Source organism: Mus pahari, chromosome 16 (assembly GCF_900095145.1).
Source record: "Mus pahari chromosome 16, PAHARI_EIJ_v1.1, whole genome shotgun sequence".
Taxonomy (NCBI): domain Eukaryota; kingdom Metazoa; phylum Chordata; class Mammalia; order Rodentia; family Muridae; genus Mus; species Mus pahari.
This window is the reverse complement of record NC_034605.1, coordinates 3,225,751-3,252,263: the sequence shown is the minus strand read 5'-3', so window position 1 is coordinate 3,252,263 and position 26,513 is coordinate 3,225,751. Positions and strand designations below refer to the sequence as shown.

General features: G+C 43.7%; 1 protein-coding gene across 2 annotated transcripts in view; it reads left to right on the top strand.

Annotated features, from left to right (window-relative positions):
- Positions 1-19,538, top strand: part of Cdc123 (cell division cycle 123) — a 51,293-nt gene extending 31,755 nt beyond the window's left edge. The window contains exons 7-13 of one of the 2 annotated variants that reach the window (XM_021215333.2): positions 2,939-2,987; positions 6,634-6,709; positions 8,704-8,826; positions 9,718-9,746; positions 15,426-15,554; positions 18,288-18,425; positions 18,971-19,183. In XM_021215333.2, the coding sequence (XP_021070992.1) occupies positions 2,939-2,987; positions 6,634-6,709; positions 8,704-8,826; positions 9,718-9,746; positions 15,426-15,554; positions 18,288-18,425; positions 18,971-18,997 (571 nt within the window). In that variant the 3' untranslated portion in view covers positions 18,998-19,183. Of the gene's footprint in view, positions 1-2,938; positions 2,988-6,633; positions 6,710-8,703; positions 8,827-9,717; positions 9,747-15,425; positions 15,555-18,287; positions 18,426-18,970 lie in introns of both variants that reach the window. The other variant, XM_029547357.1, reaches the window with a different exon arrangement.
- Positions 19,539-26,513: the final 6,975 nt, after the last annotated feature.

Sequence of the window (26,513 nt, the reverse complement as noted above, 5' to 3'; positions counted from 1 at the left end):
GGCCTTCACCCTTGGCCCTCTTCCCTGTCCTCAGTGGTCTGGCTCCTGTCACTGGTTCCCTGCTTTGGTCCTGATCCCGTCTGACCTACCCGGGCTGGGACTCAGCAGGGCAAGTAGAACCTTCTCTGGAGAGGGCCCATCTGTGTTGGGGCCTGCCACAGGAGAATGCTGTGGGGATGCTTAGCCTGGCCCGGAGTCTGATGTGAACTGTGTGGTGTCCAGGCATGGCCCTGGTACCCAGAAGAACCAAGAGGCTCCTGCACAGCCAGGGTAGGAGCTTTAGACATCTCTGTCTCCCCTACTCCTTGGATGTCATCGCTCCAGTGCAGAGCATTGAAAATAAAATGTATTTCAAAACTCTCTCTCAAAAAAAAAAAATTGTTAAATATACTCAAAGTTAGTTTTGAAGTATAGCTACTTTGAGTAACATACCTTAGTTGAGTTTGAAGCAAGGGAGTTTTGCTTTTAAGGGAAATGAGGTCCTAAGGTACCACCTCTGAGTAGTAGGGTGTGTTAAAACAGAAGTTTCCTGACTTTCTTATGGAAATAAAATTTCGTTAATGATAGATTTTGTTTTCTTTTTCAACACGGATCCTGCTTGAGGCTAAAGTCTTGTCAGTGTGTGTATTATGTATCTCTCTCTCTCTCTCTCTCTCTCTCTCTCTCTCTCTCTCTCTCTCCCTCTCTCCCTCTCTCTCCCCACCCTACCCCCAGCCTCCCTGTGCCTCCCCACTAAACTTAACCTAGGAGTTTTAGTAAGAGTTCTAGCACCTCCATCCATGAAAGACAGTGTACCTTCTGACCGAATGCTTCTTTCGCCCTGTTACCTCAGTAGTACTTGGCATACATTTGCTGCTGTAAAAACAGAAAGGCCATTGGCAGCTTAATAAAGCACACTGTGTACCTTTCTTTTGAAATGTGTTGTAGATTATATCATTTGGTTCCCAGTTATTAGTGGTTATAGAAGTCTGCTTCTCTGGATTTCAGCTAGTCAAGTAAACCACAATTATTACTGTTTGCAGTGTAAAAACATAAATGATTGCAGAGTGCCAACATGCCACAAATTCAGTGAGGCCAAAGGCTTTTACACTTGGGTTTGGGTTTGAATGACTCGATGCTCCCCTTCCTCAAACTGGATCCAAGGCTTCATGCTTGCTAAGCATAAACCTCAACACCTCACTACCCGCTACCCTCAAAACAGCCTTAAAAAGATTTTTCTGTGCCCAAGAATTCCTCTTTCATTGGTCTTTCCCAACATCTGTTAGCTGAATCCTTTCTCCTGTGACAAAACAAGAGGAGGAGGATCTAGTTCAGCTTGCAGTTTAGGGGCCTTAATCGCAGGAGTGGTGGCTTCATGGCTATGTGCCCACAGTGAGGCAGAGCAGTATGGCAGAGGTGTACCCACCTCATGATGCCCAGGAAACAGAGACTCGGTCCGACTTCAGACGCTCACCCCCACTGCTGAAGTTCCCAGGCTAACAGCTGGAGACGCGTATTGAACACATGAACTTGTGAGGGGCATCTCATTTCCACCCTAATAGCCACAAGGGGGAAGTGCTCTTGTTTTCCTCATGCTCGGTTTTCACAATTGTGTATTATATATTACAAGTGATGCACATATACAACCATTTTATAATTACTTTTTTTTGCACCAATTTTGTCAAACTCCCTCTGATAATGCATACAGTGTTAAATTAAAAATAAAAATGAGCTGGACAGTGGTGGCTCACTCCATTAGTCCCAGCACTTGGGAGGCAGAGGCAGGCAGATTTCTGAGTTCGAGGCCAGCCTGGTCTACAGAGTGAGTTCTAGGACAGCCAGGGCTATACAGAGAAACCCTGTCTCAAAAAACCAAAAGAGAAAAAGAAAAAGAAAAGAAAAGGCCCCACAGACCTGTGCACAGGCCAGTCTGATGGAGGCAGGTGCTTACTACGGCTCCCTCTTCTCAGGTGAATCTACTTTGTGTGAACGAAGCACAAAGTAACCAGTGCTCCGTCCACAACTTTCCCCCATCTTCATCGCTGATCCACACCCATGGTGCTACTCTCATGAGGTTCTTGTTTTTGCATTCTTGTCCTGCTGCGGCACGTTTCCCTTTGCCTCTCAGTGGATCCCCTTTCTACTTCCCCCTCTCCCTCCCACACATGACAGCCAGTAAGTTGCTTCCTTGTTTGTTCCATCAGAGTATTTTATTCTCCCATGTGTTCTGAAATGATCTGTGTACTTGCTAGCTTCCTCTATCATGCCTCGTAAAGGACATTGGGGTCCTAGGCGATTTGTGGTCCTGGTGCCTGGTCCAGGGCTTGGCATAGATGGACGTTTTGTAATACTCTATTTTATTGTTCATGAGACAGTCCTTAGAGGGGATGCTTAAGGGAGGGTTGGATGGTTCTGTCCAATGTCTTTTGCAATGACAGACATGTGGCTTTCTGTGGCCAAGCTACTGTCCACAGAGCAGTCCTCAGTGTGCTGACTCAGAGTCATCACTAAGGTGGATGGTGGCTGCCATCCTACCTTCACTGAAGATGGAACATAGCCATGTTGTATGGCTCTCAGTGACAGAGCTGATGTCATAGAACAGTGTGCAGCCTGCTGACTCCGTAGCAGGACAGACACCAAGAGTGGACAGACTTACCATCATTCAGAGCTGGACATCCTGAGTTGTGTATAGTCCTAGCTTATTTGCCAAGCTTGGACTTTTTTGAATTTTAGATTCTTTGCCCATTGACAGAAAAATGGAGGTTACTTGCGCTGCTTGTGTGTTCTGAGGATTAAATGAGCCTGCGTAGTACTCCACACCAAGCAACGCTTCATAACTATAGACTGGGTTTGCAAGAGTCCTTTGTTTCTGGATACTTTCTGTAGGATCAAATCTCATATTGTTTGTGAAGATGTCTGCATAAATTAACAAAAGTAATTGTATTTTTTCTCTCCAAAGGTTTATCCATTGCACTGATGATTCTCCAGACCCTTGTATAGAGTACGAGGTAAGCAGCTTTTTTCTCCTTTAGAACATTGAGATTCCCGGATAAAGTTCCTGGAAGAGTGCTGCTTATTTGTAAATGAAAAATTTTAGTCTAATTTCTCTGGGAACGTAAAATGGCTACATTTTACATTTAAGAAATTTGTCATACATATAGAGGAATATATATATATATAATTTAGTTGGGGCATGGTGGAGCATGTTGGTGCATGTCTTTAATCCCAGCAGAGGCAGACAGGTGACTGAGTTCAAGGCCAGGCTGGTCTACAAAGCAATTTTCAGGCCAGTCAAAGTCACACAGTGAGACTCTGTCTCAAATAAAAGAGAGGGCGGGACAGGGAGTATCTTAGTCAATGTTCTATTGCTATGAAGAGACACCATGGCCACAGCAACTCCTATAAAAGAAAACATTTAATTAGGGCTTGCTTACCATTTCAGAGATTTAGTTTATTATCAGGATGTTTGGAAGCATGGTGTCTTGCAGCAGATACGGTGCTAGAAAGGTAGCTAAGAGGTCTACACCCTGCTGGACAGGCAGCAGGAGGAGAGAGCACGGCCTCGCCCCAGCATTTGAAACCTCAAAGCTCACCGTCCTCACACACTTCTTCCAATAAGACCACACCTCCTAATAGGGCCACTCCCTGGTGACCAAGCATTCAAATCTATGAGCCTGTTGGGGCCATTCTTACTCAAACCACCACAGAAAGACAAAGAAAATGTACTATTTATAGACTATATATTAGGATATATATACTATACACAGAGAATATACACAATCTTATATAACATAAATGCCTTTATACTTTTCACCCATGCAAATCTAGTTCAGAGTCTGTACCTTCATGACCTGTGCCTGCCAGCCAACGCCACCACTTACTGGCTCTCCATAGCCTTCAAAATAGCACCATGAGCTAGAAACCAAAAGGCATGAGCCTGTGGCAAACGTCCCAAACTCAAACTGCACTACTGAGAGCAATGCCATCCTCACTTTAGTGTCAGCTTCTTCTCCCACTCACTCATCTTACAGAGAGAACGGAAAAGGCGAAGAGCGATGACACGAACTGAGGAAGAATTGGAGTTGATGCAAACTCCAGGCTTTCCTCCATTGTCTGAAAACGTACACATAGATACCTCTCAGTGGGTAGTATTCTTAAATATAGCTAATTTCTTAACTGATTAATTGATTCTAGAGTTTTCTTATCCTTTAAATGCTGCATAGTAGACTATCACTTGTAATTACTCTTGATTCCTTTTGAATTTGTACTCTCAAAATACAGTATTTCTGAAAAGTAACTGGTCATCATTGCTTTTTAATTGTAAAACATTTTCATATTTTTTTTAGAATTAGTACCATGATTAAAATTTCCTTCTGCATTATTTGCTTCTAGACATCTCTAGATAGATGTGCTTTCAAGATTTGTCTAGGGCCTGGGATTGCAGCTTAGTAGTGAAGTGTTTGTATGCCATGCTTTAGGTCCTGGGTTTGTTTCTAGCATCATGGAGAAAATATTGTCCACTGATACTCACTGTATTAAATATTTTTATATTGATAGATCTTCTATGAATATATTGTATATATGGAACATTGTATTTATTATTTATTAGGCCACTAAATAGTTACTAGGTCTTAGAGTGTTTGGTCTTTACATACAAGTATAAATAAATGTGTGTCGTTTCCCTCCCCCCCAACCTCCGGCTTATTTCCAGAGCGTATTTCCCCATGTCAGTCTTCTATAACACTATTTATATGTACATTGCATATTTATATCTACTGTTTTGCTGAACAGCTTACTGTGAAGCACCTGTTATGTGTTAGGACTTGGTGCTAGGTACACAGGACCTGCACAGAGTGTTCTTTAGTCGTTCACTGAGGTATAGTGCTGGTTGAAATGATGTCTAAAGCTGAGGGTTACTTCCCAGGCCTCTGCTGTTTGATGCAGCAGCATCCTGGTAAGACACTGGAGTTAAAGCTGCGGAAGTGAGGTTCCTCAAGTAATTACAGTGAAAAACCTTGCAAGCAGAGTCCCATACAGCATATGCTCCTGTCTGTGTACTTAAAAATGTTTCCATCTGCTGTACACTTACGTATTCCTGGACCACTTCTAGAAAGATAAACAGGAACCAGAAAGCTCGGGTTGCTTCCCAGGACAACAACTGGGCAAGGAGAATGGCTTTACCATTTTGTACTTTAAAAACCAACTAGTGTGTGTTACTGTGTGTGTTACTTACTGCTATTAGTGTCTCACAATTGCTTAGTTTGTTTCTAGATTAGAAATGACTGCAGCCACATGACACACACTTGTACCCCAGGGTCGACTTTTAATACGTAAGAACTGATAATATTTTAGTTTGAGGCTCACAGGGTTTTTGTTTGTTTTTAGTATGTTTAATTTGTTCACTTTATTTTATGTATGAGTGTTTACAAACATGTGTATGCACTGTATGTGTGTTTGGTGCCCACAGAGATAAGAAGAGGGTATCAGATCCCCCTAGTACTGGAGTTACAGGAGGTTGTAGACCAACCTGTGTGCTGGGAATTGAACCCAGTTCTCTGCAACAGCAAGTGCTCTTAACTACAGAACATTTCAAGGTTTGACCCAGAGCTCACAGCAATAAAGGATGAACTCAATGCATCTGGAAGTCTTAAGACATTTAATAAAAAACTTAATTTTCTCTAAGAAGAGGACATTATTACCAGAAAAATTTAAATGCCAGAAAAATTGAGCAACCACTCCCCAGCTAAGATCTCAGTGATAACATTGTGGTGCTTCCCTTTCTTGAAAGAGGGGGAGAGGAAGGGCAGGGAAGAAGGGGGAGACTGAGACTCTCCTGGGTAGTTTATATACCACCTGAAATTTAAGAACAGAGGTGCTGCTGATTGCACCCCGGATCTCAGTGCTGAGAAGATAGATGATAGGAAGGTAGGTAGACAGACAGACAGACAGACAGATAGATAGATGATAGATAGACAGACAGACACCCTTCAAGAGGCACACAACATGTAAGTAACAGGGCAGCTTATGGCGCAGTGGTGGTGAGATCTGCCTTCTGTATCTGTATCTAATCCCTCCAAATGATGAGTCTGCCTTGGCTAGGACGCTCCTCGGGCTCTGAGCTTCTTAAGCAAGTGCTCAACCACTAAGCCAAACCTAAAACCACAATTCTGACATGGTTGCAGCTCCTGTCACATCTCCTGTTTTAGGTGGCCTCTTTATCACAAAACCACTTTTTTTTTTTTTTTTTTTTTTTTTGGTTTTTTGAGACAGGGTTTCTCTGTATAGCCCTAGCTGTCCTGGAACTCACTTTGTAGACCAGGCTGGCNGACTCTGCCTCCAAAGACATGTCCCAACATGACCAGCTCTACCTAGGGTTTTTTTGTTTTTTGTTTTTTGTTTTGTTTTGTTTTGTTTTGTTTTTTGAGACAGGGTTTCTCTGTATAGCCCTAGCTGTCCTGGAACTCACTTTGTAGACCAGGCTGGCCTCGAACTCAGAAATCTGCCTGCCTCTGCCTTGGCCTTCCAAGTGCTGGGATTAAAGGCGTGCACCACCATGCCCGGCTCACAAAACCACTTTTAATGACAATCATTATAAGATCTTCACATGAAAGGGTCTTCTCATATACTTCTGTTATATTTATTCCTTGTCTACAGCTTGTTCTCCGAAAATGGTGTGAATTAATTCCTGGGGCTGAATTCCGATGTTTTGTCAAAGAAAATAAGCTTATTGGTGAGTTCTTCTTGTCCTTGAAGGTAATCTTTAATGTGTATGTGTATCCAGAAAGTGAGCCCAGACCCTGGTACATGCTAGGTAAGTGCTCTGTTATAACCCTTTCCCCAAAGTAGCCTTTAAAAGAGGATTGCTGGCAGGGTGATGCAGCTGGTAAAGACCACCTAGCCCGATAACCTGAGGCAGTCCCGGAGCCTGCGAGGTAGGAGAGAGCTAACTCCCATTCTTTGACCACCATGTGCACTTGCTTAATCAAAGGTGTGTGCCCCTCACACACTCATGTGTACCTGGGCATATTAAACAAGCAAACGGTAAACTTTATTTTTAAAAGAAAAAGATAACTGTGTTGTAAATTTTAGAATTTCACTTTTATAGTTGAGTTATATTTCATTGTGTGAATACATTAATTTTACCATTATTTTGATCATATATGTATCAGAATGTCACACTAATTCATAAATACATACAATCATGTTTCATTGGAAAATAAAATAGCCAAAGGAGAAAAAACAAGCTTTTGATGGAAATAATTTCAATAATTAGGACAGGGGTTTGATATTGAGTCTGGAGTTCTGTGTTACTAAAGGTCCTGAGCCCATGTTAGTTTCTACACAGGAAGGTGGCGCTGTGGACAGCTTTTACCATTCTCAACCAGTGTAATGGACCTACTTCTTGTTAGAAAGTTTTGTTTTACTCCCAGTAAAGTGCTTATTGTAAAATAAACATCATAAGAAGCTAAATTTTAACAATCTTCCCTTTTTTAAAGATTTCTTTTATTTACTTGTGTATATGTGTGTGTGTCTGTGTTGGGGTATATGCAGATGTCCATGGAGGCTGGAAGTGTTGCATTTGCCTAGTGTTGAAGCTATAGGGAGTCATAAGATGTCTTTTTTTTTTTTTTTTTTTTTTGTTTTGTTTTGTTTTTTCGAGACAGGGTTTCTCTGATAGCCTTGGCTGTCCTGGAACTCACTCTGTAGACCAGGCTGGCCTCGAACTCAGAAATCCGCCTGCCTCTGCCTCCCAAGTGCTGGGATTAAAGGCGTGCGCCACCACGCCCGGCATAAGATGTCTTAATGTGGGTGCTGGAAACCAGGCTCAGGTCTCCTGTGAGACAGTATATACTCTTAGCTGAGCCATCTCTCCAGGCCCCTACAATCTTTCTGTTATTAGGGCGTTGTTTATTACATGAGCAAAAGAAAATATATGAAACAAGTGTATTTCTTGTCTTCTTACCTCTGAAGTTATTATATTGTTAGCTATCCCTTACTTAGGCTAAGGACTGAAGTAAGTTGTTCTTTTAAAATGTTTGCCAGTGTCTGTTTTCTGTAAAGTTGTGGACCAAGGAACATTAAGCTTAGCATCAGCTCACCAGTTATCATGGAATGAATGGAATGTTGGCATTTATTCTTATAACTAAGATAAATGTAGGTACTCCATATTACATACTCCATAGTTTAAGTTTGCTAAAGAGGGAGACTTGGGTGTGTGACTAAGAACTCAGAAACTTTTTCTTACAACAGTTTGAAAGATCAGGCTCTGAAGGTCGATCACCTTCCCTAAGACAAGAAACACAGGCTGCTTTTGTGAAGTACAGTGTGACCACGGCTGGCAGGTGTGTGTGAGGGCTCTTTACATGTTCCCACCCCACCACCACCTAGAGGAGGATAGCGATTTGAAGAGCCTAGCTTTAAACATGAAAGCAGCAGGTGCATGCACACACATGTTTAGAATGTCTACTTGGAGGTTTTACTAAGCAAGTCTTTTTGTGACTGAACCCTTTCCACCCTGCTAAATAAAATAACTACTTCCAAAATTAAGTGTGTGACAGTCTGGAGCCTAAGGTGCATCTGTCCATAGACCATTTGGTTGAGCTGCTGTGTTCACCTGTATGGTCTTCTGGCCAGCTTCAATAGCCTTGATCACTACAGTAAATTATGTTAATTGGTGTTTTATGGGTATTGTATAGTAACAGCTACTGAATGTTTTCTTGTCAGGTATATCTCAGAGGGACTACACACAATACTATGATCATATTTCTAAGCAAAAAGAAGACATTTGCAGATGCATTCAAGACTTTTTCAAGGAACACCTACAGTATAAATTCTTAGATGAAGACTGTGAGTATCCCCTATCGGTGCAGTGGCCGCTGAGCCTCCGCCTCTGTGGTCTGTCCTCAGTACTCAGCTCAAAGTTCTGCACCCAATGCTTATTATGTTACCATTGGTATCACTGATGACTAGTGTTCATTTCACCCCATTTAATTAGATAATATTATTCAATACCAGGGCACTTCTCTCCATGCTTGGAGAAGTTGGTGCGTTTTACCAGATCCGTCCATGGAGAGTGGAGTGCTTCTTCTTTTCAGCTTCTGTTGTTATCTGAGGCAGTAGCGGCTGCAGAACAAACAGCTGGGGGTTGTTTTGAGGAACTGAAAGTTTGTGGTATGTAAGAGAGTTTTCAAATAGCATAGAGTTAAACCTATGATGTATGCCTTTTCTGCTTGCCAAGACTGGGTTCCATAGCATATTTAATTAAAAAAGAAGATGAATCGTGCTGTCTCATAATTACACTCTGTGCTTTCTTACGAGACTCATTTCCCACCTCAGGTATGTGATGGGAGTGCCTTTCTGATAGTTGTCTTGGTGACAGCTTCCTCTGCCCACGCAAGCAACTGGTTCAGCCTAGGTCGCTGTTTGGTTTGTGTTTTTAAGCATGAAGAATCATTACGGTTAGACTTTATTTCATCAATGAGTCCGCTCATTGTTGTGTTGGACAGATTCCTACATTGTAGTCCAACGGGCCTTGATCCCACTTGGTTCAAGCTGGCCTTGACCCTGCAGCCGTCCTCCTGCCTTAGTTTCCCCAGTGCTAAGGAGTGTGGGCCACCATAAGTATTCATGGCTAATTATATTCTGCTGTGTTTAATAATAAAGTATACCTGAATTTTCAAAAAGAGATTTAGATTATGGAAGCATTCGCTTATTAGTAACTGAGTTTTCTCTTTACAGTTGTGTTCGATATACACAGGGACAGTAGGGTAAGTACTGTAGTTAACTTGCTTTAAAGCCGGGAATGGTGAGCACAGTACACAGCTATTAAATTTACGAAGGTCTATTGCCAGAAAATGTGTTCTCAAGATGAAGTCTGTGAAATTCACAATGTAAGATTATTCCTTACAGTAGCATACCCAACATGAATAAATTCAGTGTGCTTGATTTTGTGAATTTAGCTCCGGCTAGCCTGGAATTTGTTTTTTGTTTGTTTGTTTTGGTTTTGGTTTGTTTTTTTATGGTTTTTAACACAGGGTTTTTCTGTGTAGCCCTGTCTGTCCTGAAACAGTCCACGCTGTCCTCAAACTTAGAGATCCTCCTGCCTCTGCTTCCTGAGTGCTGGGATTGAAGGTATGCATCCAAATGGAATTTGTTATATAAAGGTTGGATTTGAACTCATGACCCTCTTGCTTTTGCCTGCTGTGTGATGGGATTACAGGGTATTCCCTAAGTATAGGACCAGCAATAGAACAAGTGAATAAGTGGCCACTTACATCCTTCTTCACACTTTTGGGAGGTCTAGACCTGCTGAAAATAATTCATTGTATACACTTAATAGAAATTTGACATTTGGGTCTTACATTTTCTCAAGTCAACTAAAAGACTCTTTGTGTGACTTGCTTAAGCAAAGATGTAAATTTGTTTACATTTATTTTTATTTTCTTTCCTAAAATAAATTTATCATTTAAACTTTTTGAGTGTGTTTATATTCATATTCATGTGGGAAGCGTGCACATGAGTATGTGGGCTGTGCACATAGCCAAAGGACAACCCCAGGTGTCATCCTCAGAAATGCTGCCTGTACCCCTGAAGCAGCAACTAGTGTTGGCCTGGAGCTCATCAGTTAAATAAAGCAGGCTGGTCAGTGGGCCTCAGGAGTCATCCTGACTCCACCTTCCCAGTGCTGGGTACAAATGGTTAACAACCATACCTAACATTTCTTCTGTGGTTTGTAGGGATCAAACTTGGGTCCCCAGGAAGATGAGTTAGCTCCCTAGCCCCAGATTAACTTTTTTTTTTTTTTTTTTTTTTTGGTTTTTCCGATACAGGGTTTTTCTGTGTAGCCCTGGCTGTCCTGGAACTCACTCTGTAGACCAGGCTGGCCTCAAACTCAGAAATCCGCCTGCCTCTGCCTCCCAAGTGCTAGGATTAAAAGTGTGCGCCACCACACCCGGCCTCCAAATTAACATTTTTAACTTAAATTTATTTGTTATCTAATACATAAAAACATGAAATGGATATGAATTTAGTGTTTCAGTGCATGTCTACATCGTGTACTGTTTAGTTCTGGAATTCCTTACATAAGTGAACTAATCCAGGCAAAGGGCAAGTACCACACGATTTCATTCATATGAGAAACCAAAGGAGTTCCTACTCAAATATTTGTCATTCCCTTATGGTAAGAACATTCAAAATTCTCCCATGTCACTGACCTGAGCTCACTGAACTGATAGCACGTCATCATTGTCTAACAAGCATTCCCAGCCTCCAGGGTAGGTATAAATGTGACCAGAGATGTTGGAGGTGATGGTATCCTGTCCCAGTAGTAAAATGTTGGTGGCACCAATGGTCTCGCCTCTGTGCAGTAGCATATCAGAACATCTTATTCTTCTTTATTAACTATTGATCATCTTCTGCCACGTCGCTCCCCACACCAGCCTCTGGTAGCCATCTTTCTACTTGGCCTGTGGAAGATCCCTGGTTGAGTTCACATGTGAATGAGATCATGTGGTATTTGCCCTTTGCCTGGAATAGTTCACTTCCATAAGGCTTCCCAGATCATCCACATTGCCTCAGAGTACTAGGCAGCTATGCTCAACAGTTCTGTTGTGTTTGGACCACATTTTCTCTATCTATTCATCAGCCGATTGACTGTCAGGCTGTCTGCACTTCCAGGTTGTTGTGAGTAGTGTTGAATTAAGATTGAGGGACGTCTGTTCTTTCAGGTATTCACATCTTTGGATGTATGCCTGAGAACTGGGATGCTGGGTCATCTGGTGTGTCTGTGTTTAATCTCTTTATTTATTTACATTGATCATGTGAGAACATGGACTTGAGTGTGCTTCTGTCTCTCCACCATGTGGGTTCCTGGGATCAAGCCTAGGACCTCAGGTTAGTCAGCAAGTGCCTTCAAAGGCTGAACCTCCCTAGGAGCCTCTTTATCTTTATAGGACACTTGCCTGTTCTTCCTCGGCTGGACTAGCTCACCTTCCTCCCCACAGTCCCTGAGGACTCCCATTCCCCATATTCTTGCCAGTGCTTGTCATCCTTGTACTTCTGGCTGATGAGAGGCAGGATCTCACTGTAGCTTCTCTGAAGACACATGTGAGCAATGCACACAATCACAAACACAAATAAAAAGATAGAGAAACAGAGGTAGAGACAAGGAACGTTGCTCAGGAAAGTTTCAGCTGGATGGAAAAAAACCTCAGAAGATTGGGAAGTAGGGGTGAGTTCATCCACAGACATCTGATCCCGCAGGCAGGAATTGCTTCTCTGCTTCTTACTAAAGACACTGGCCGATCACTCACACAGCCCACTAGCTGCTGTACTGCCCTCGGAAGCATCAAACAAGATAACCTTGGACGGTGGAGGAATTTATCTTGATGTGGAAGTGGCAGACACTGTGTTTGTGAGGTATGGCCTGTGGCAGGCAGCATCTAGGCAGTTAGAACAGGGTACAACCAGCCGTTTGTCTAGAACCCACTCCTTTCCCTGAAGGCTTTTATTATCATTTAATTCTGTATCACAGCCTGTATAATGCTGTGGGGTAAGTGTTATCTGCCTACATTGTACAGATACTAAACTAGTTATTTCATATTGGCAGTTGAAAATGTTGGAACCTGCCAAGCTGCCGCCTGTCCCTGGCAAATGTCCTGATCACTGACTCAGTGGGGCTGACAGGTAGAGGCAGCCGTTTAGCCTGTAAAAGAGTTGCAGAATTAAAGTGAAGTTGGACAAGTGTATAAGTAATGGTAGCTGACTGAGATCCTGCAGATCTGAAGCGAGTTACATTTTTAAAAGTGAGAAGCACGCCAGTCTAAACATCCTGACAGTTTCTGTTCAGAGATTTAGACCATATTGTAAAGCTCATTTGCATTTACTCAATGGTACGTGGATCAGAGTTTGTTAGACACTTCCTTGAATATATTATTTTGTGGCTCTTCTTATAGAAAACTAACTCGCGTCTGTAAGTAGTTTGGTTCGTGACATATAACTGAAATGTTTGTACCTAGTGACACTTTGATGTGTCTGTGTTTATTGTGGTTGGGCAACTTGATTCAGGGCTGTAGAGTCTTAACTGTTCTATGCCCGTCAGGTCAGTGGCCCACCCATTCTGTGAGTCTAGGATGGGCACTGGGTAAGGTTTCAGAAGCCCCCTCAGGGATGATGATGTACAGCTAGAATTTAAAATCCTTATTTACATTGTGTGTGTGTGTATGTGTGTGTGTATGAGAGAGAGAGAGAGAGAGAGAGAGAGAGAGGCAGACAGACAGACAGACAGAGACAGAGACACACACAGAGAGACAGGTGGGGGGTGGGGGGTTTACTACGTAGCTCTAGAACTCACTGTGTAGAGCAAGTTGTCCTGGAACTCACAGAGATCCATCTGCCTCTTATTTTAGTCTTAGAAAATCGATTTTGTTCCTTTCTAGTCTTCTCACTGTGACTTGTGTTGTTGTTAACTTGTTTTATTGCTTTCTGGACAGAACGTTGTTTAATTTTGAGTCTTGCTATTGTAAGCTTGGCTTTGTAACTTGATCATGCCAGAGGAAGTCCAGCGTGTGCTGTGTTCTGCAGACTCATGGATCTAGACCAGGCTTGTTGCTGAAATACGTAGCTTTGGAAGGAAGGAAACGTGCATCCCTTTCAGATCAAACACATTTTCGGGGAAGGGATAGAAATACAGATGAGCAATACTGGCAGGGGTTCTTTGTGCTATTTGTTTATTTTTTATATGTAGACTTTATCACATGGAAAAAAATCTTTCCCCCAAAAAATTTTTTTTTGGCTACTTGATTTATTAGTTATTGAACAACCGTGTATGTTAAAATCTTTTTATTTCTAATTGTGTTGGTTTTTTTAGTAATATATTTTGAAGTTGTGTTTTTAGATAGCACTAATTCTATTTTGATGATACATGATATAAATAAAAGGAGGAAATGTGGGTTTTGGCTCACTGTTTCCGAGGTTTCTGGCCATGGCCACTAGGCCCCACCACTGTGAGCCTTTGGGGTGTGAGACATCAGAGAAGGGGGCCGGGGAGCAGAGCTGCGCTGATGGGCTTCTGTCTGCTTTTTCCCCTTGAGGGCCCTGTTTGGAGAGTGTGTGCTGCCTGTATTCAGGAGCTGCCTTTGGGAGCCGTCCTCTGAGGACACACCTCAGCAGTATACTCTGAAGTGTGTCTTACCAGTCTCCTGGGCATCTCACTCCAATCAAGTTGACAATGGAGATTAACCATAACAGATCATTTCAATAAAAATCTTATCATTAATTAGGAACGTTTTCTATTCCTAATACTAATTGGGCTTCATGTGTTTTTCATTATATATTTTATCTATTAGTGGTGCTGCAGGCTTGGGTTTGTTTTGAGAATTATTCATTGTTTCTAATGCTTTCATGTTTAGCTGTCTTATATACAGATTGTTGCTGGGACATTTTGATCTCTTGCTGTGTGATTTCTCTTTGATCTCCTTGGTATTTGTTCACGTACCTGTTGCAATGTGGATACAATTTTGTCTCCTTCTAGACATCCTACTAATAGCTCCCTAAACAAGTCTGGCTTTATGCCAGGTTGACCAATGTCTAGTATTATTTAGTATTATTTCACATAGTCTAATATAGAAGTGGGTACCAGATTGATGTGTGCAAATAACTCAAGTGGCAAAAGAAACCGGTAGGATTTCTCTTGGGGATTATGTAAAATAGAAACCTTACTCATGTGACACATGGTGAAAACTTGATAAGACTCCATGCCATTGGTTGGATATTTCTGAAGCAAGCCCTATTAAGGCATCTCCTCTAAAATTGTGTTTTAACCTAGATTAAAATGCTGTCTTTCAGCATTCTCCTTTGGCATGTCCAAATTTGTACACACACACACACACACACACACACACACACACACGGGTTGGGGGGCGGGGGTGGAGCATGAGAGAACATAAACCAGAAGAACAAAGGTAAAAATGTCAAGGAGCCATGTCTGCTGTATGTCCTAAATGGCTCGGCTCTGCAATCAGATGCACTGGCTCTGATTTCCTGGGATTGCAGACATTCTAAGTTCTATCCTGACCACTGAGCAGGGAGGCGTTTCCACTCAGCTCACTTGAACAGGTTGGCGCATTCTTCCCTTCATATGCTTTCAAGTTCTGTCATACACACTGAGTGCATGCTACATGGATGACGTGTAAGGGAAAATAGAGGAAAATGCCTTTTGTTCTGTTTTGTTTTGTTTTTCGAGACAGGGTTTCTCTGTGCAGCCCTGGCTGTCCTGGAACTCACTCTGTAGACCAGGCTGGCCTTGAACTCACAGAGATCTACCTGCCTTTGCCTCCTGAGAGGAAAATGCCTTTTAAATAAGAGAGCATAGGTTGTGTTTGCTTTTATTTTATACTTAGCTGGGTTTGATTGGTTGGTTTTTGTTTGTTTTCTTCTGTCTATACTAGGGGAAGGTGTGGCTCATTGACTTTAATCCATTTGGAGAGGTCACAGACTCACTGTTGTTTACTTGGGAAGAGCTAACGTCTGAGAACAACCTGCGCGGTGATGTCACTGAAGGGGATGCTCAGGAGCAGGTGAGACCAACCATTTCCGTCTGTTCACCACTCCCTTGACGTGCATACTCAGAACCTGGACCAACGAGGAAAGGGTCAAGTAGACACAGCTTCGCTAGCCCTTCCTTCCTGTCACAGTGTTTAAAAGAGGTGTCCACGTGGCTCAGGCCCTTTCCTGACTTTTTCTGCTTATTCTACTTTTATTATCTCTGCCTGTCATGCTCACCTGGAAAAACCTTCACCCTTAAAATTCACACAATGGCTTCTCTGGGCCTTGCTCCCTGCGGTGTGTTCACAGAGAGCAGTGGCTACATGTCTGTCTCTTCACAGTGTCACCTCTGCTTTCATGACCACTGTCCTTGGCCAGCTGTCATCTCAGTTGGTCCCAGGCTGGTCCCACTTCTCTCGGCTCCTCTCCTCTTCCAGCTGTTGTTCCTGCCTTCCTCTCAGCAGATCCTCTCAGTTCCTCTAGAAAGCAGAACCTATTCAGCCCAGTTCTGCAGAGCTGATCCTTGTCTGCCCTAAGCCTGAGCTGTCCCTGCTTCTCAGCCTCTTGTCTCTCCGCTCCTGCCTGTTAGGGTTCAGCCAAGTTCATGTAGATCCCATCTGAATTTCTTTTCTTTGAGCACATTTCTTACTCACTGACACTCTTCCTTTCTCCCATCTTCACAGCTAGCCTATCTTTAAGTAAATTTATATTGCCTTTTTTTACCCTTAAACAAAATACTATGTGCTTGTCTGTGGAGCTATAGGCAGCTTCACTGTTGCCAGGAGGGGAAGAGGGGTACTGAGTGGCCACTGTAGTTTCGTCGCCCTCACTCAGGCGAGCAACCTCTAGCCGTGCTCATGCTCAGCCCAGCTGTGGAACAGCTGGGAGAGCTTCTGAGCTGCGGCTCATCCCAGCCGCTCCCCTCAATCCCCTTGACTCTTGCTACCTGCCCTCACTTTGTCAGTCCTCTGGCAGCCAGCTTCTGTCCTACCACTCTGCAGACCCTGCCCCTGGCAAGGACCCTAAGTGACTTTTAACCTCTGCTGAGGGACAGACACACAACCCTTCTCTTAGTGACAGGCCCAACAGGCGCCTTCCTGCTCTGACAGTGTTTCTTCTCTTGAGAGATACACACTTTGTTTCTGCTTTTTTGACGTCTTGGCCTTCTCGAGGAGTGTGCTGTACCTCACCCATCTTCCCATTGCTTTCATCGTTCCTCTGGCCTGGGCCAGCTTTGGCCCTTCCTTTGCACCTCTGAGTCAGAGCAGTGCTTAGCCTAATGTGCTGCTCCTTGACAAACCATTTCCAATACCTGTTGATTCTAGTGCTGCCTCCTACATCAGACTCGGGTGTCCAAAGGAGGGGCTCGCACAGTGCCAAGCCCTTTCATGTTTGTCCTGTCAACCAGTGAAGGGATATTGTCACTGTTGCTGTTTTCTAAAGTTAGCCATTAAATTGAAAGGTGGGAAGAGGCCATAAGTTAAGCAGGAGAGACACAGTTGTTGAACTAAGTGGTTTTACAGGCCTAATCTCTGTGCACGTGGTCTCTCACTTACTGTAAATCTTAGCAGTTGGGCCTCGGCAGCACTTGGTTCTGCTCCTTCCCTAGCACGGGCCCTGCTTGTCCCTGTGGTCCAGGGACAAGCACTTCCCTCTATCTACTCCAGAAAGCTAAGAAGCCCAGCTCTGTGGGAAGCCTGTGCTCTAGCTGTCTCCAAAGACTGCTCTGTGCCTTGCTTGGCTCTCAGCCCAGGTGTCCCTTAGCGAGAACACCCCTCTAAAGACATCCTCCTTGTTCACCATCTTAGCAAATTGCCCAGTTCTTGGTATCCCTAATTCTTCTCACTGTGGGACACAGTCTGGCTCACACGCTTGCTCACTTACTGACCACCTGTCTGTCTCCCAGTCTCACCACTTAGCCCCATTCTCAGAACAAAGTCCAGCATACAGCCCATGACGTGTGTCGGGTGACTGGTTTATCTGTCAAAGTCCAGCATAGAGCCCATGACGTGTGTCGGGTGACTGGTTTATCTGTGTAAGATGTGGCTGCTTTCTAGGACTTCCTGGTCCCGGTGTATTCTAGTTCCTGTCTTGTCTTCCTCTGCTGGACAACAACCATTGTCACCTAGATTTCTGCCACCTGGGAAGTCCAAAGCCAAGGCTTTCTGTCTCTGAAGTCCTTTCTGGCATAAGGCAACATATAAATATCATATGTAAGACTTGACCAAGTATGACCATGACTTGGGTGACTAGTAACCTGTGAACCTGCATGCAGCTCACATAGATGATGATGTTGCAGATGATCCAAGAGGAATATAAAAAGATTATGGAAATCAGAATACTCATTTGCCCTTGCAGAGTTTTTGTGGGAGGGAGCATACTTCCCAACTACCCACCTTTAGAAGATTAGTACAGAGCTCTGGCCTACCTGGCATTGCTTGAGCACAGAGCTGACTAGCAACAGGCTGTGGTTTATTCAGGAGCTTCTCCACATCACAGTGTTGTACACAGGCAGCTCATAGAGACCCACCTAGCTCTCCAGGGAATGCTACTCTGAAAGGCTTTTTATTCATTTCTCGTGAGTGTGTAGAATTGTTTTAAATTCCTGGTGGCTTTTTTTTGTTTTAACTTTAGGGTCTTGTTTTCTTCCTGCTCTGATGCGGATGAGAACAATGGCATTGGAATTGTACTGCTGTCGTTCTTTTAGTTTGGAAAATAGATGTGAAACAATAAAATTACAGACTTTCTGTTTTCTATTTGCAAAGGATTCTCCGGCCTTCCGTTGCACAAACAGTGAAGTCACAGTGCAGCCCAGCCCCTACCTGAGCTATGGGCTGCCCAAGGATTTTGTGGACCTTTCCACCGGGGAGGATGCTCACAAGCTCATCGACTTCCTTAAGCTGGTAGAGTACATGGAAGAGTGGGTGCTGGCCATCCTTTCACTCTGGGGCTCACGTGTGCTTTGGGACACTTCCTTTCCCTCCTCAGCCCCTGGACCTTTAGTTGATGATTATAGACTAAGGAGGCAGTGAAGGAGTTAGGCTCTATACATAAATAGGAACTATGAGCTGAAGGAATACTTAATCATCAGGATGACAGAAGATACTCTTATGACACACAGTCATTTAGAAAAATCTTCATTCTGCTAGCTTTGAAGTATGTATGTTGTCAGGGGCTCGAAGATCTAGTCTTGTCTGCTACCACACAGTAGTTGTGACTGTGGGCTTGTGTAATAAAGAGAAGAAAGTATTCAGACACCTGAGGGTTGTCACCTAGGAGCCAGGTAATCAACCAGCTTACCAAGCTAGTCAAAGTCAAGCTAGTCAAAGGTTGCTTTCCCATAATTTCTGGCCACATCTTTTGTGAAGACCTTTAGAAAGTTTCCCTTTCTGAAGCAGTGGTCAGACAGGATATGCTTCGTCAACAGAATCTTGCTTTCCTTTGACAGAAGAGAAATCAGCAAGAGGACGACTGAGTGCTGCTCAGAGAACAGGCCGAGAGGGAAGCGGCTCTGGCAGAGGCTCGCATAGGACACAGCTGGGGGCAGATGGGTGGGCAGGATGCAAAATCATTGTCTTTTATATTCATGGATATTTACCTGGAAAAAGATGGAGGGCCTTTGGTACTTGTAAAAAAATAGCATAATAAATAGATCTTAAACCTAAGGAAGTGTACTGTGATAGTTTGTATATGCTTGGGCCAGGGAGTGGCCTAGTTGGACTAGGTGTGTCACTGTGGGTGTGGGCTTTAAGACCCTTACCCTAGATGCCTGCAAGCCAGTATTCTGTTAGCAGCCTTCAGATGAAGATGTAGAACTCTCAGCTCCTCCTGCACCATGCCAGCCTGGATGCTGCCATGCTCCCACCTTGATGATAATGGACTGAACCTCTGAACCTGTAAGCCAGCCCCAATTAAATGTTGTCCTTTTGAGAGTTGTCTTAGTTGTGGTGTCTGTTCACAGCAGTAAAACCCTAACTAAGACACATACTGTTCTGAAAATAAAATAACTTTCTATGAAATGCTTGCTCTCTGGTTCATTCTATTTAGATCTACCTATATTTCTTTGTTTCCATTTTTAACCTGCCAGGTAGGTGGTCACATTTATAATTTACAGAAATAGTAGGATATCGTGAGAGGAGGAAGAGAGCTTAAATGAAGTCTGAAGGGAGCAGGTAGCTGATGTCATGTGAAAGGAGAGCAGACATGAGCACTGAAGGAAAGAACGAGAGTGGCTTGGGTGGGAGTAGGGTGGGGGGTGAGGGGGTAGGGGGTGGCCGAGGGCACCAGGGAGGGGATGACTGAGAGCCAAGTGTAATGATAGGTATGAGTGATGCTGCTGTGATGAAACATGGAACTGTGTGCTGACTAAAGGGCTATGGGCTGGTGAGAGAGCCGGGTGACCTGAGTCTGACCCCCAGAAGCCTTGAGGAGAGAACTGACTCCGGGGTGTGGCCCCTGACTTCCTGTGTTCATCCATGTCATGATAACACACAGACACAGCAAACTTTAAAAGGAAATAAAATAGATTATCCTTTACTTTTCAATGTAAAAATAGAATAGGAAACTAATTAGAATGGGAAATACTTTTCTTGAAAAATATACTAGACTCTTGAAGTTGATTGCATCACTTTTTATTAAAAGTTGGTCATTTTGGTAATGCTCTTCTTCCCTAAAGGAGCCCTGATGTGCTTTGGACTCACTGTTTGCCCCGGGTGACTGGAAGGAAAACACATTGGTTCCCTAGGCTGTGCGTCTAGTGTGCTGCCAAAAACTATTGGACTTGTTGCAGGCATGTCTCTGCTTATATAAGAATGCAAAATTAGCCAGGCAGTGGTGTCGCAATCCCAGCACTTGGGAGGCAGAGGCAAGCAGATTTCTGAGTTAAAGGCCAGCCTGGTCTACAGAGTGAGTTCCAGCCAGGGCTACACAGAGACACCCTGTCTCAAAACAAACAAACAAACAAACAAAAAGAATCTAAAAGTAAAACAGATTTCCCTTACAGAGCATGTAAGACATTATATATAAGGACTTAAAGGGCTTTATTCTTCACTGTCACGGTTAAAATCATCACAGACAACTGGTTTGACTCAAAACTTCACTATAAACTTTTATGAAGTGGCTCAATGTTCTAAGGATATTGTTTAGCATAAATTTAGACTACTCATGTTGTTTTTCAAATCTATAAAGTTCAAATATCTCTTCAGACTTTTTCTTCCTGTTTGGTTTTGTGTATATGTGTGGTGTATGTGTATGTTGTTAGGGGCTCTATTTACCCATGTGTATGCACTTGGAGGCAAGAAGAAGCTGTTATCTTAGGGTTCTATTGCTGTGAACAAACATCATGACCATAGCAACTCTTACAAAGGAAAACACTTAATTAGGGCTGCCTTACAGTTCAGAGGTTTAGTCCATTGTCATCATGGCAGGAAACATGGCAGCATGCAAGCAGACACAGTGCTGGAAAAGGAGCCGAGAGTTCTACATCTGAATTAGCAGGCAGCAGGAAGAGAGACTGGTACTGGGCCTGAATAGAGCTTTTGAAATCTCAGTCCACTCCTGAGTGACATTCTTCCTCCAACAAGATCACATCTATTTCAACAAGGTCACACCTCCTCCAACAAGGCCACACCGCCTAATCCCTCTCAAGTAGTGCCATTCTCTATGGGCTTACTGGGGACATTTTCATTCAAACCATAATAGGTGTCAAATTCTTCCTCTATCATCCCTCCATTTATTGATTGATTGGTTTATTGATTGCTTGATTGGACAGGATCCTCTCACTGAAACTCATCACTCTCCTAACTCTGATAGTGGCTTTAAGACATCTGTAAAGGTCCCAACATAGCTTGGATAACTGGTGTGGTTTGAATGGATATGGTCCTCATCGTGCATATATTTGACTGCTTGGTCCCCAGTTGATGAAGTGTTTGAGAAGGATCAGAAGGATTTGGAGGTGTGGCCCTGTTGGGGAAAGTGTGTCACTGTGAGTGGACTTTGGGGTCTCAAAAGCCCACCCCAGGTCCAGTGTCTCTCTGCCTGATGCCTGTGGATCAGGATATAAAATTCTCAGCTGCTTCTTCAGCGCCACACTTCCCTACCTGGTGCTGTGCTCTACACCATGATCATGGACTAACCCTCTAAAACTGTAAGCAAGTCCACAACACTCTTTTATAGACGTTTCCTTGGTCATGGCGTCTCTTCACAGCAACTAGGGATGGTAGGCACCCAGTACATACAACAAACAGAGGGATCTCCTTGCAGAGGGGGCTTCTAGTGTCAGACTACAACAGATCTTCCTTTACGAATAGAGTGTTTTATATATAAGGTAACAAGTTAATTTCGTTTTTTTAAGGAGCATGTCACTGGGTGAAGAAGGGTTTTGCTGTGCAGTGTTGGGGTTGGGATCCTAGGATTGGCCTTTTCCAAGTAAGCACTCTGCCCCAGAGCTGTGCCCTCAGCTAAGACAGAATTTCCATAACCCCAATGGCCTTAAACTCAGTCTTTGCCCATTTTACACCCTAGTGCTGGGATTGCAGGCATTGTGCCCTTACACTGTGGCTCCACGGTACTTTATACAAGAACAGGTTTTTCTCACGTTTCAGTAGAAGGTTCATCGACTCTACTACTGAGCACAGAGGAAACCTGCCTTAGTGCTTTGTCTAGTGCATTGCCTGTTGACCTGCTAGCCAACACCACAAGGCACTGCTAGCCAACACCACAATGCCTTTCTCTCCTCAGACTAGGTTCCAAAGTCTCAAGTCTAGATGCCAGCTTCAAAAAGTCTTAGTCTATGGATGTCTGATGATGACCTTGGTCATCCACGGTCACAATTCCAGTCATGTTCTACTGCCCAAGGCCCTTCAGCAGCTTCCTGTTTGTCCACTCTTGTTCATCCTCTCACCATGCATGCACCTCTGCCCCTGCCCCTGCCCCTGCCCTTGTCCCTGCCCCCTCCCCCTACCTTCCCTTCCCTGCCCAAGCTTCTAGTGTTTAGAAGCCAGGCTGGTGCAAGGTCTGGTTCAAGTGTTGTGCCCCTCATGGAATGACCTCTATTGAGGTTTCTCATAGCATTCTCTCACTACTCTACCTTATATGCATCAATGCTGTTGAGCATTACAGGACTAAGAAAGGTTAAGCATGGTTTCTCTTGTTTCTCCACAGTTCTTGGTATGGTGTACTCAGTCAGATGGAACATGTAAACATCTCTCAAAGTAAAAAAACAAAACAAAAACAAACAAAAAATTAAGTAAATGCTCCTCCATAGCCCACAGATATTCTCTACAGCCTGAGTTATCAATGCGACCACTGTTGGGCATGGTGGTGCATGCCTTTAGTCTCAGTGCTCTGGAGATGGAGGCAAGCAGATCTCTGAGTTCAAGGCCAGCCTGGTCTTCAAAACAAGTACCAGGATATTCAGGACTACAATAGAGAAACCCTGTCATGAAAAAGAGAAAAGGAATGAGAAAATAAAGAACCTGCTGACCAGTGAGCACCCCAACCCTCCACTCTGTGTTAGTCTTTTCACTCACGCCATGGGGTCACCACTCTGAACGGTTACTGAAGAGCTCCTGTCATTTTTTTTTTAACTTTTTATTGACTCCGTTCATTTCACATCATGTACCCTAATCCCACTCATCACCCAGACCCTCCATATCCAGCCCCCACCCTTGCAATCTCCTCTCAAAAAAAAAAAAATTAAAACAAACATCTCTCCATGGAAGCTGCAGTGTATCACAGGGTATCACAAAGTATCACAGGGTATCACAATGTATCACAATGCATCACAGGGCATCACAATGCATCACAGGGCATCACAATGTATCACAGGGCATCACAATGTATCACAGGGCATCACAATGTATCACAGGGCATCACAATGTATCACGGGGCATCACAATGAATCACAATGTATCACGGGGCATCACAATGTATCACAGGGCTTCACAATGCATCACAGGGCATCACAATGTATCACAGGGCATCACAATGTATCACGGGGCATCACAATGTATCACAGGGTATCACAATGTATCACAGGGTATCACAATGTATCACAATGTATCAGGGCATCACAATGTATCACAATGTATCAGGGCATCACAATGTATCACAGGGCATCACAATGTATCACGGGGTATCACAGGGTATCACAATGTATTACAGGGTGTCACAATGTATCACAGGGCTTCACAATGTATCACAGAGTATCACAATGTATCACAGGGCATCACAATGTATCACAGGGCATCACAATGTATCACAGGGTGTCACAGTGTATCACGGGGCATCATAATGTATCACAGGGTATCACAATGTATCACAGGGCATCACAATGTATCACAGGGTATCACAATGTATACTCTTTTGCCCAAACAGCTTTACTTGCAAATGTTCCTTGCAAAGAGGCATTGGTTTGGTTCCAGGCTTCTGGCTTCTGCTACACCATCAATACTGGATCCTCACAGGGACTCCTCTTGTGTATCCTGTTGTTGCCTTGTATCATGAAGACCCTAAAGCTTTGGTTCTGCAGGACTGGCCCCATCATGAGATCCAGCAGCTCATAGATGGGGTAGATATTGAGGTGAGCCAATTCAAAGCCCTGGGTCCGGGCCTGAGTGGTACCTGAGTGCCAGCATTTCTGGGGTCCAAGCCACCAGGGCCAGTTCTCCCGTATCACCCTGGGGAGGGACAGGGCACTATGAGTACACTGGGCAGTAATTTCTTCTATGGCAGAATGTCAGCATTTCCTAGGACTGTCTAACTTTCTTCTTTTCAGGCATACCTCCTTCCCCTGCACAACCACCCCACCTCCCATATTAACAGCAGTATTTCAATATGAGACACAGAGTTAGTGGTGACCACTGACTGGTCACACATTTAAAACTCACAGATATATGGAATGCCTTTCTTACATTTAAAAATGCAAAATAGTGAGAACTCTCTGGAAGGAGTTCTGATTTGGTTGTTTGCCTTTAAGATAGAATTTGGAATTTATTGTGTTATGTATTACTCTCATACTCTTACGGTTACAAAATAGACTCAGAAGCCAGATGGTTTTCTTGCCATCTGAGAACATGGTCCTGGCCCAAGGTACTTGATTTCTGTCTCTTCATCTATAACATAGCCTTGACAGTAGCACCGCCTTAGGAGTTGTCAGAATCCAGTGTGGGACAATGACATCGTCATAGATGACCAGTGAGCATCTTATGGAGCTCTGTCATTATAGTGGTAACTCAGTGGTTACTGACCTCTAACAATAAATCTAATGTGACATTCAATAATATTTTCAGCTTCTCAATTCTGTGTTTGGGCATGGGGGCAGCAATGTACGGAGATTCCTCTATGTCCACCTTACCCATCCTACCCCATCACTGCCTTCCCCCTGAATAGTATTGCCTGTAATGGAAACACGACTCCCCCAGCTCAGCCTGTGCCTCTCCACAGCCACTGAGCCTACCTCGGCCATGAGGATGGGGATGGGAGTAAGCCCTGCGTTCAAACATCAGGAATGCTTAAAATACAGTTATATTGAAGGGATCAGTTTGGAACGACTTGGGAGATCAAGAAGTGACACAATGCTTTCCAGAAGTTCTACCATAAGGAAATGTAGACAGAAGAACTGGTAATGCTGAGTGAGCTCAGACCCAGGGAATCTTAGAGATTGGCAGGAGTCAAGCCACTCCCTGCCCATTTCTGTCCCTGCTCTTGAACACTTAACCACAACACCCCACTGAGAGGACCATAGGCTGTCTGTCACATACTACAACACATGGAGTCCTTCCCCCTGCAAACAGAGCATCACTAACATCTCACACAGCCAATAGGAAACACCTGCCCCTGAGTCCCACCCCACTCTTCAATGTTTATATAGTCCCTGTCCACATGGAATAAAGCACACAAATTATTTCAGTGAGGAGATCGTCTGAGAGTGGCTGTCTTTACTGAACTGTAACACTTAGCGAAGAATTCTCTCTCCCAAAGCATTCATCTCTGGACTTTAGACCCACCTGGCTGGCGAGGCTCACACTGCTATGCTGTGGCAACAGTTGCTTCTGCTTCTGCTTCTGCTACTGACAAAAGACCCTAGACCCTGGCTACCTGCCTCTTGCGGGCCTCCCAAACCACCTCCCTTTGTAGCACTCCCAGCATTCCAGGCCAGATGAGAACCCTGTGGAAACTATTCACCCTGGCTCTGCTTTGCCCTCCAGGAAGACAGCAGACAACAAGGAGAGTCAAATGCTTTATGTATATCAGCTAAATTCTAATGCTATAGTCAAGTGAACTTAGCAGTAGAGTTCCCCGTTTTGCATCTGGAGAGCAGATAATTTAGCTCCAGAATTTAGGTTCAAATTCAAGTTCAAGTTCAAGTCCACTCAAGTTCAAGGCCCACACTTCATATTATCACCTTAGGAACCACAGAAGAGGGGTGGCAAGATGGCTCAGCAGGTAAGAGCACTGACTGTTCTTTGGAAGGTCCTGAGTTCGAAAGTTCCAGCAACCACATAGTGGCTCACAACCACCAGTAATGAGATCTGACGCCCTCTTCTGGTGCATCTAAAGTCAGCTATAGTGAACTTATGTATAATAATAAATCTTTGGGCCAGAGCGAGCAGGGCAGACCGGAACAAGCCGAGGTCCTAAAAAAAAAAAAAAAAAAAAAACCAACAACTTCAATTCCCAACAACCAGCAGAAGGCTCACAACAATCTGTACAGCTACAGTGTACTCACATAAATAAATAAATCTTAAAACAAAAACAAAAACAAGGAACCACAGAAGAGGACCCCAAAGCCTGCAGACTTTGCACAAGCACATTCAACTGATTTGTGAACACTTTCCTTTCTCCAAACAAGTAATTATTTCTGATTTTTTCCTTTTAACTATTTCTCTTTTTTTGCAGCTTTTTAAAAAATTTTATTTATTTATTGTTATTTTCTTTATTTACATTTCAAATGCTATCCCTAAAGTTCCCTATACCCCCCCCCCCGCCCC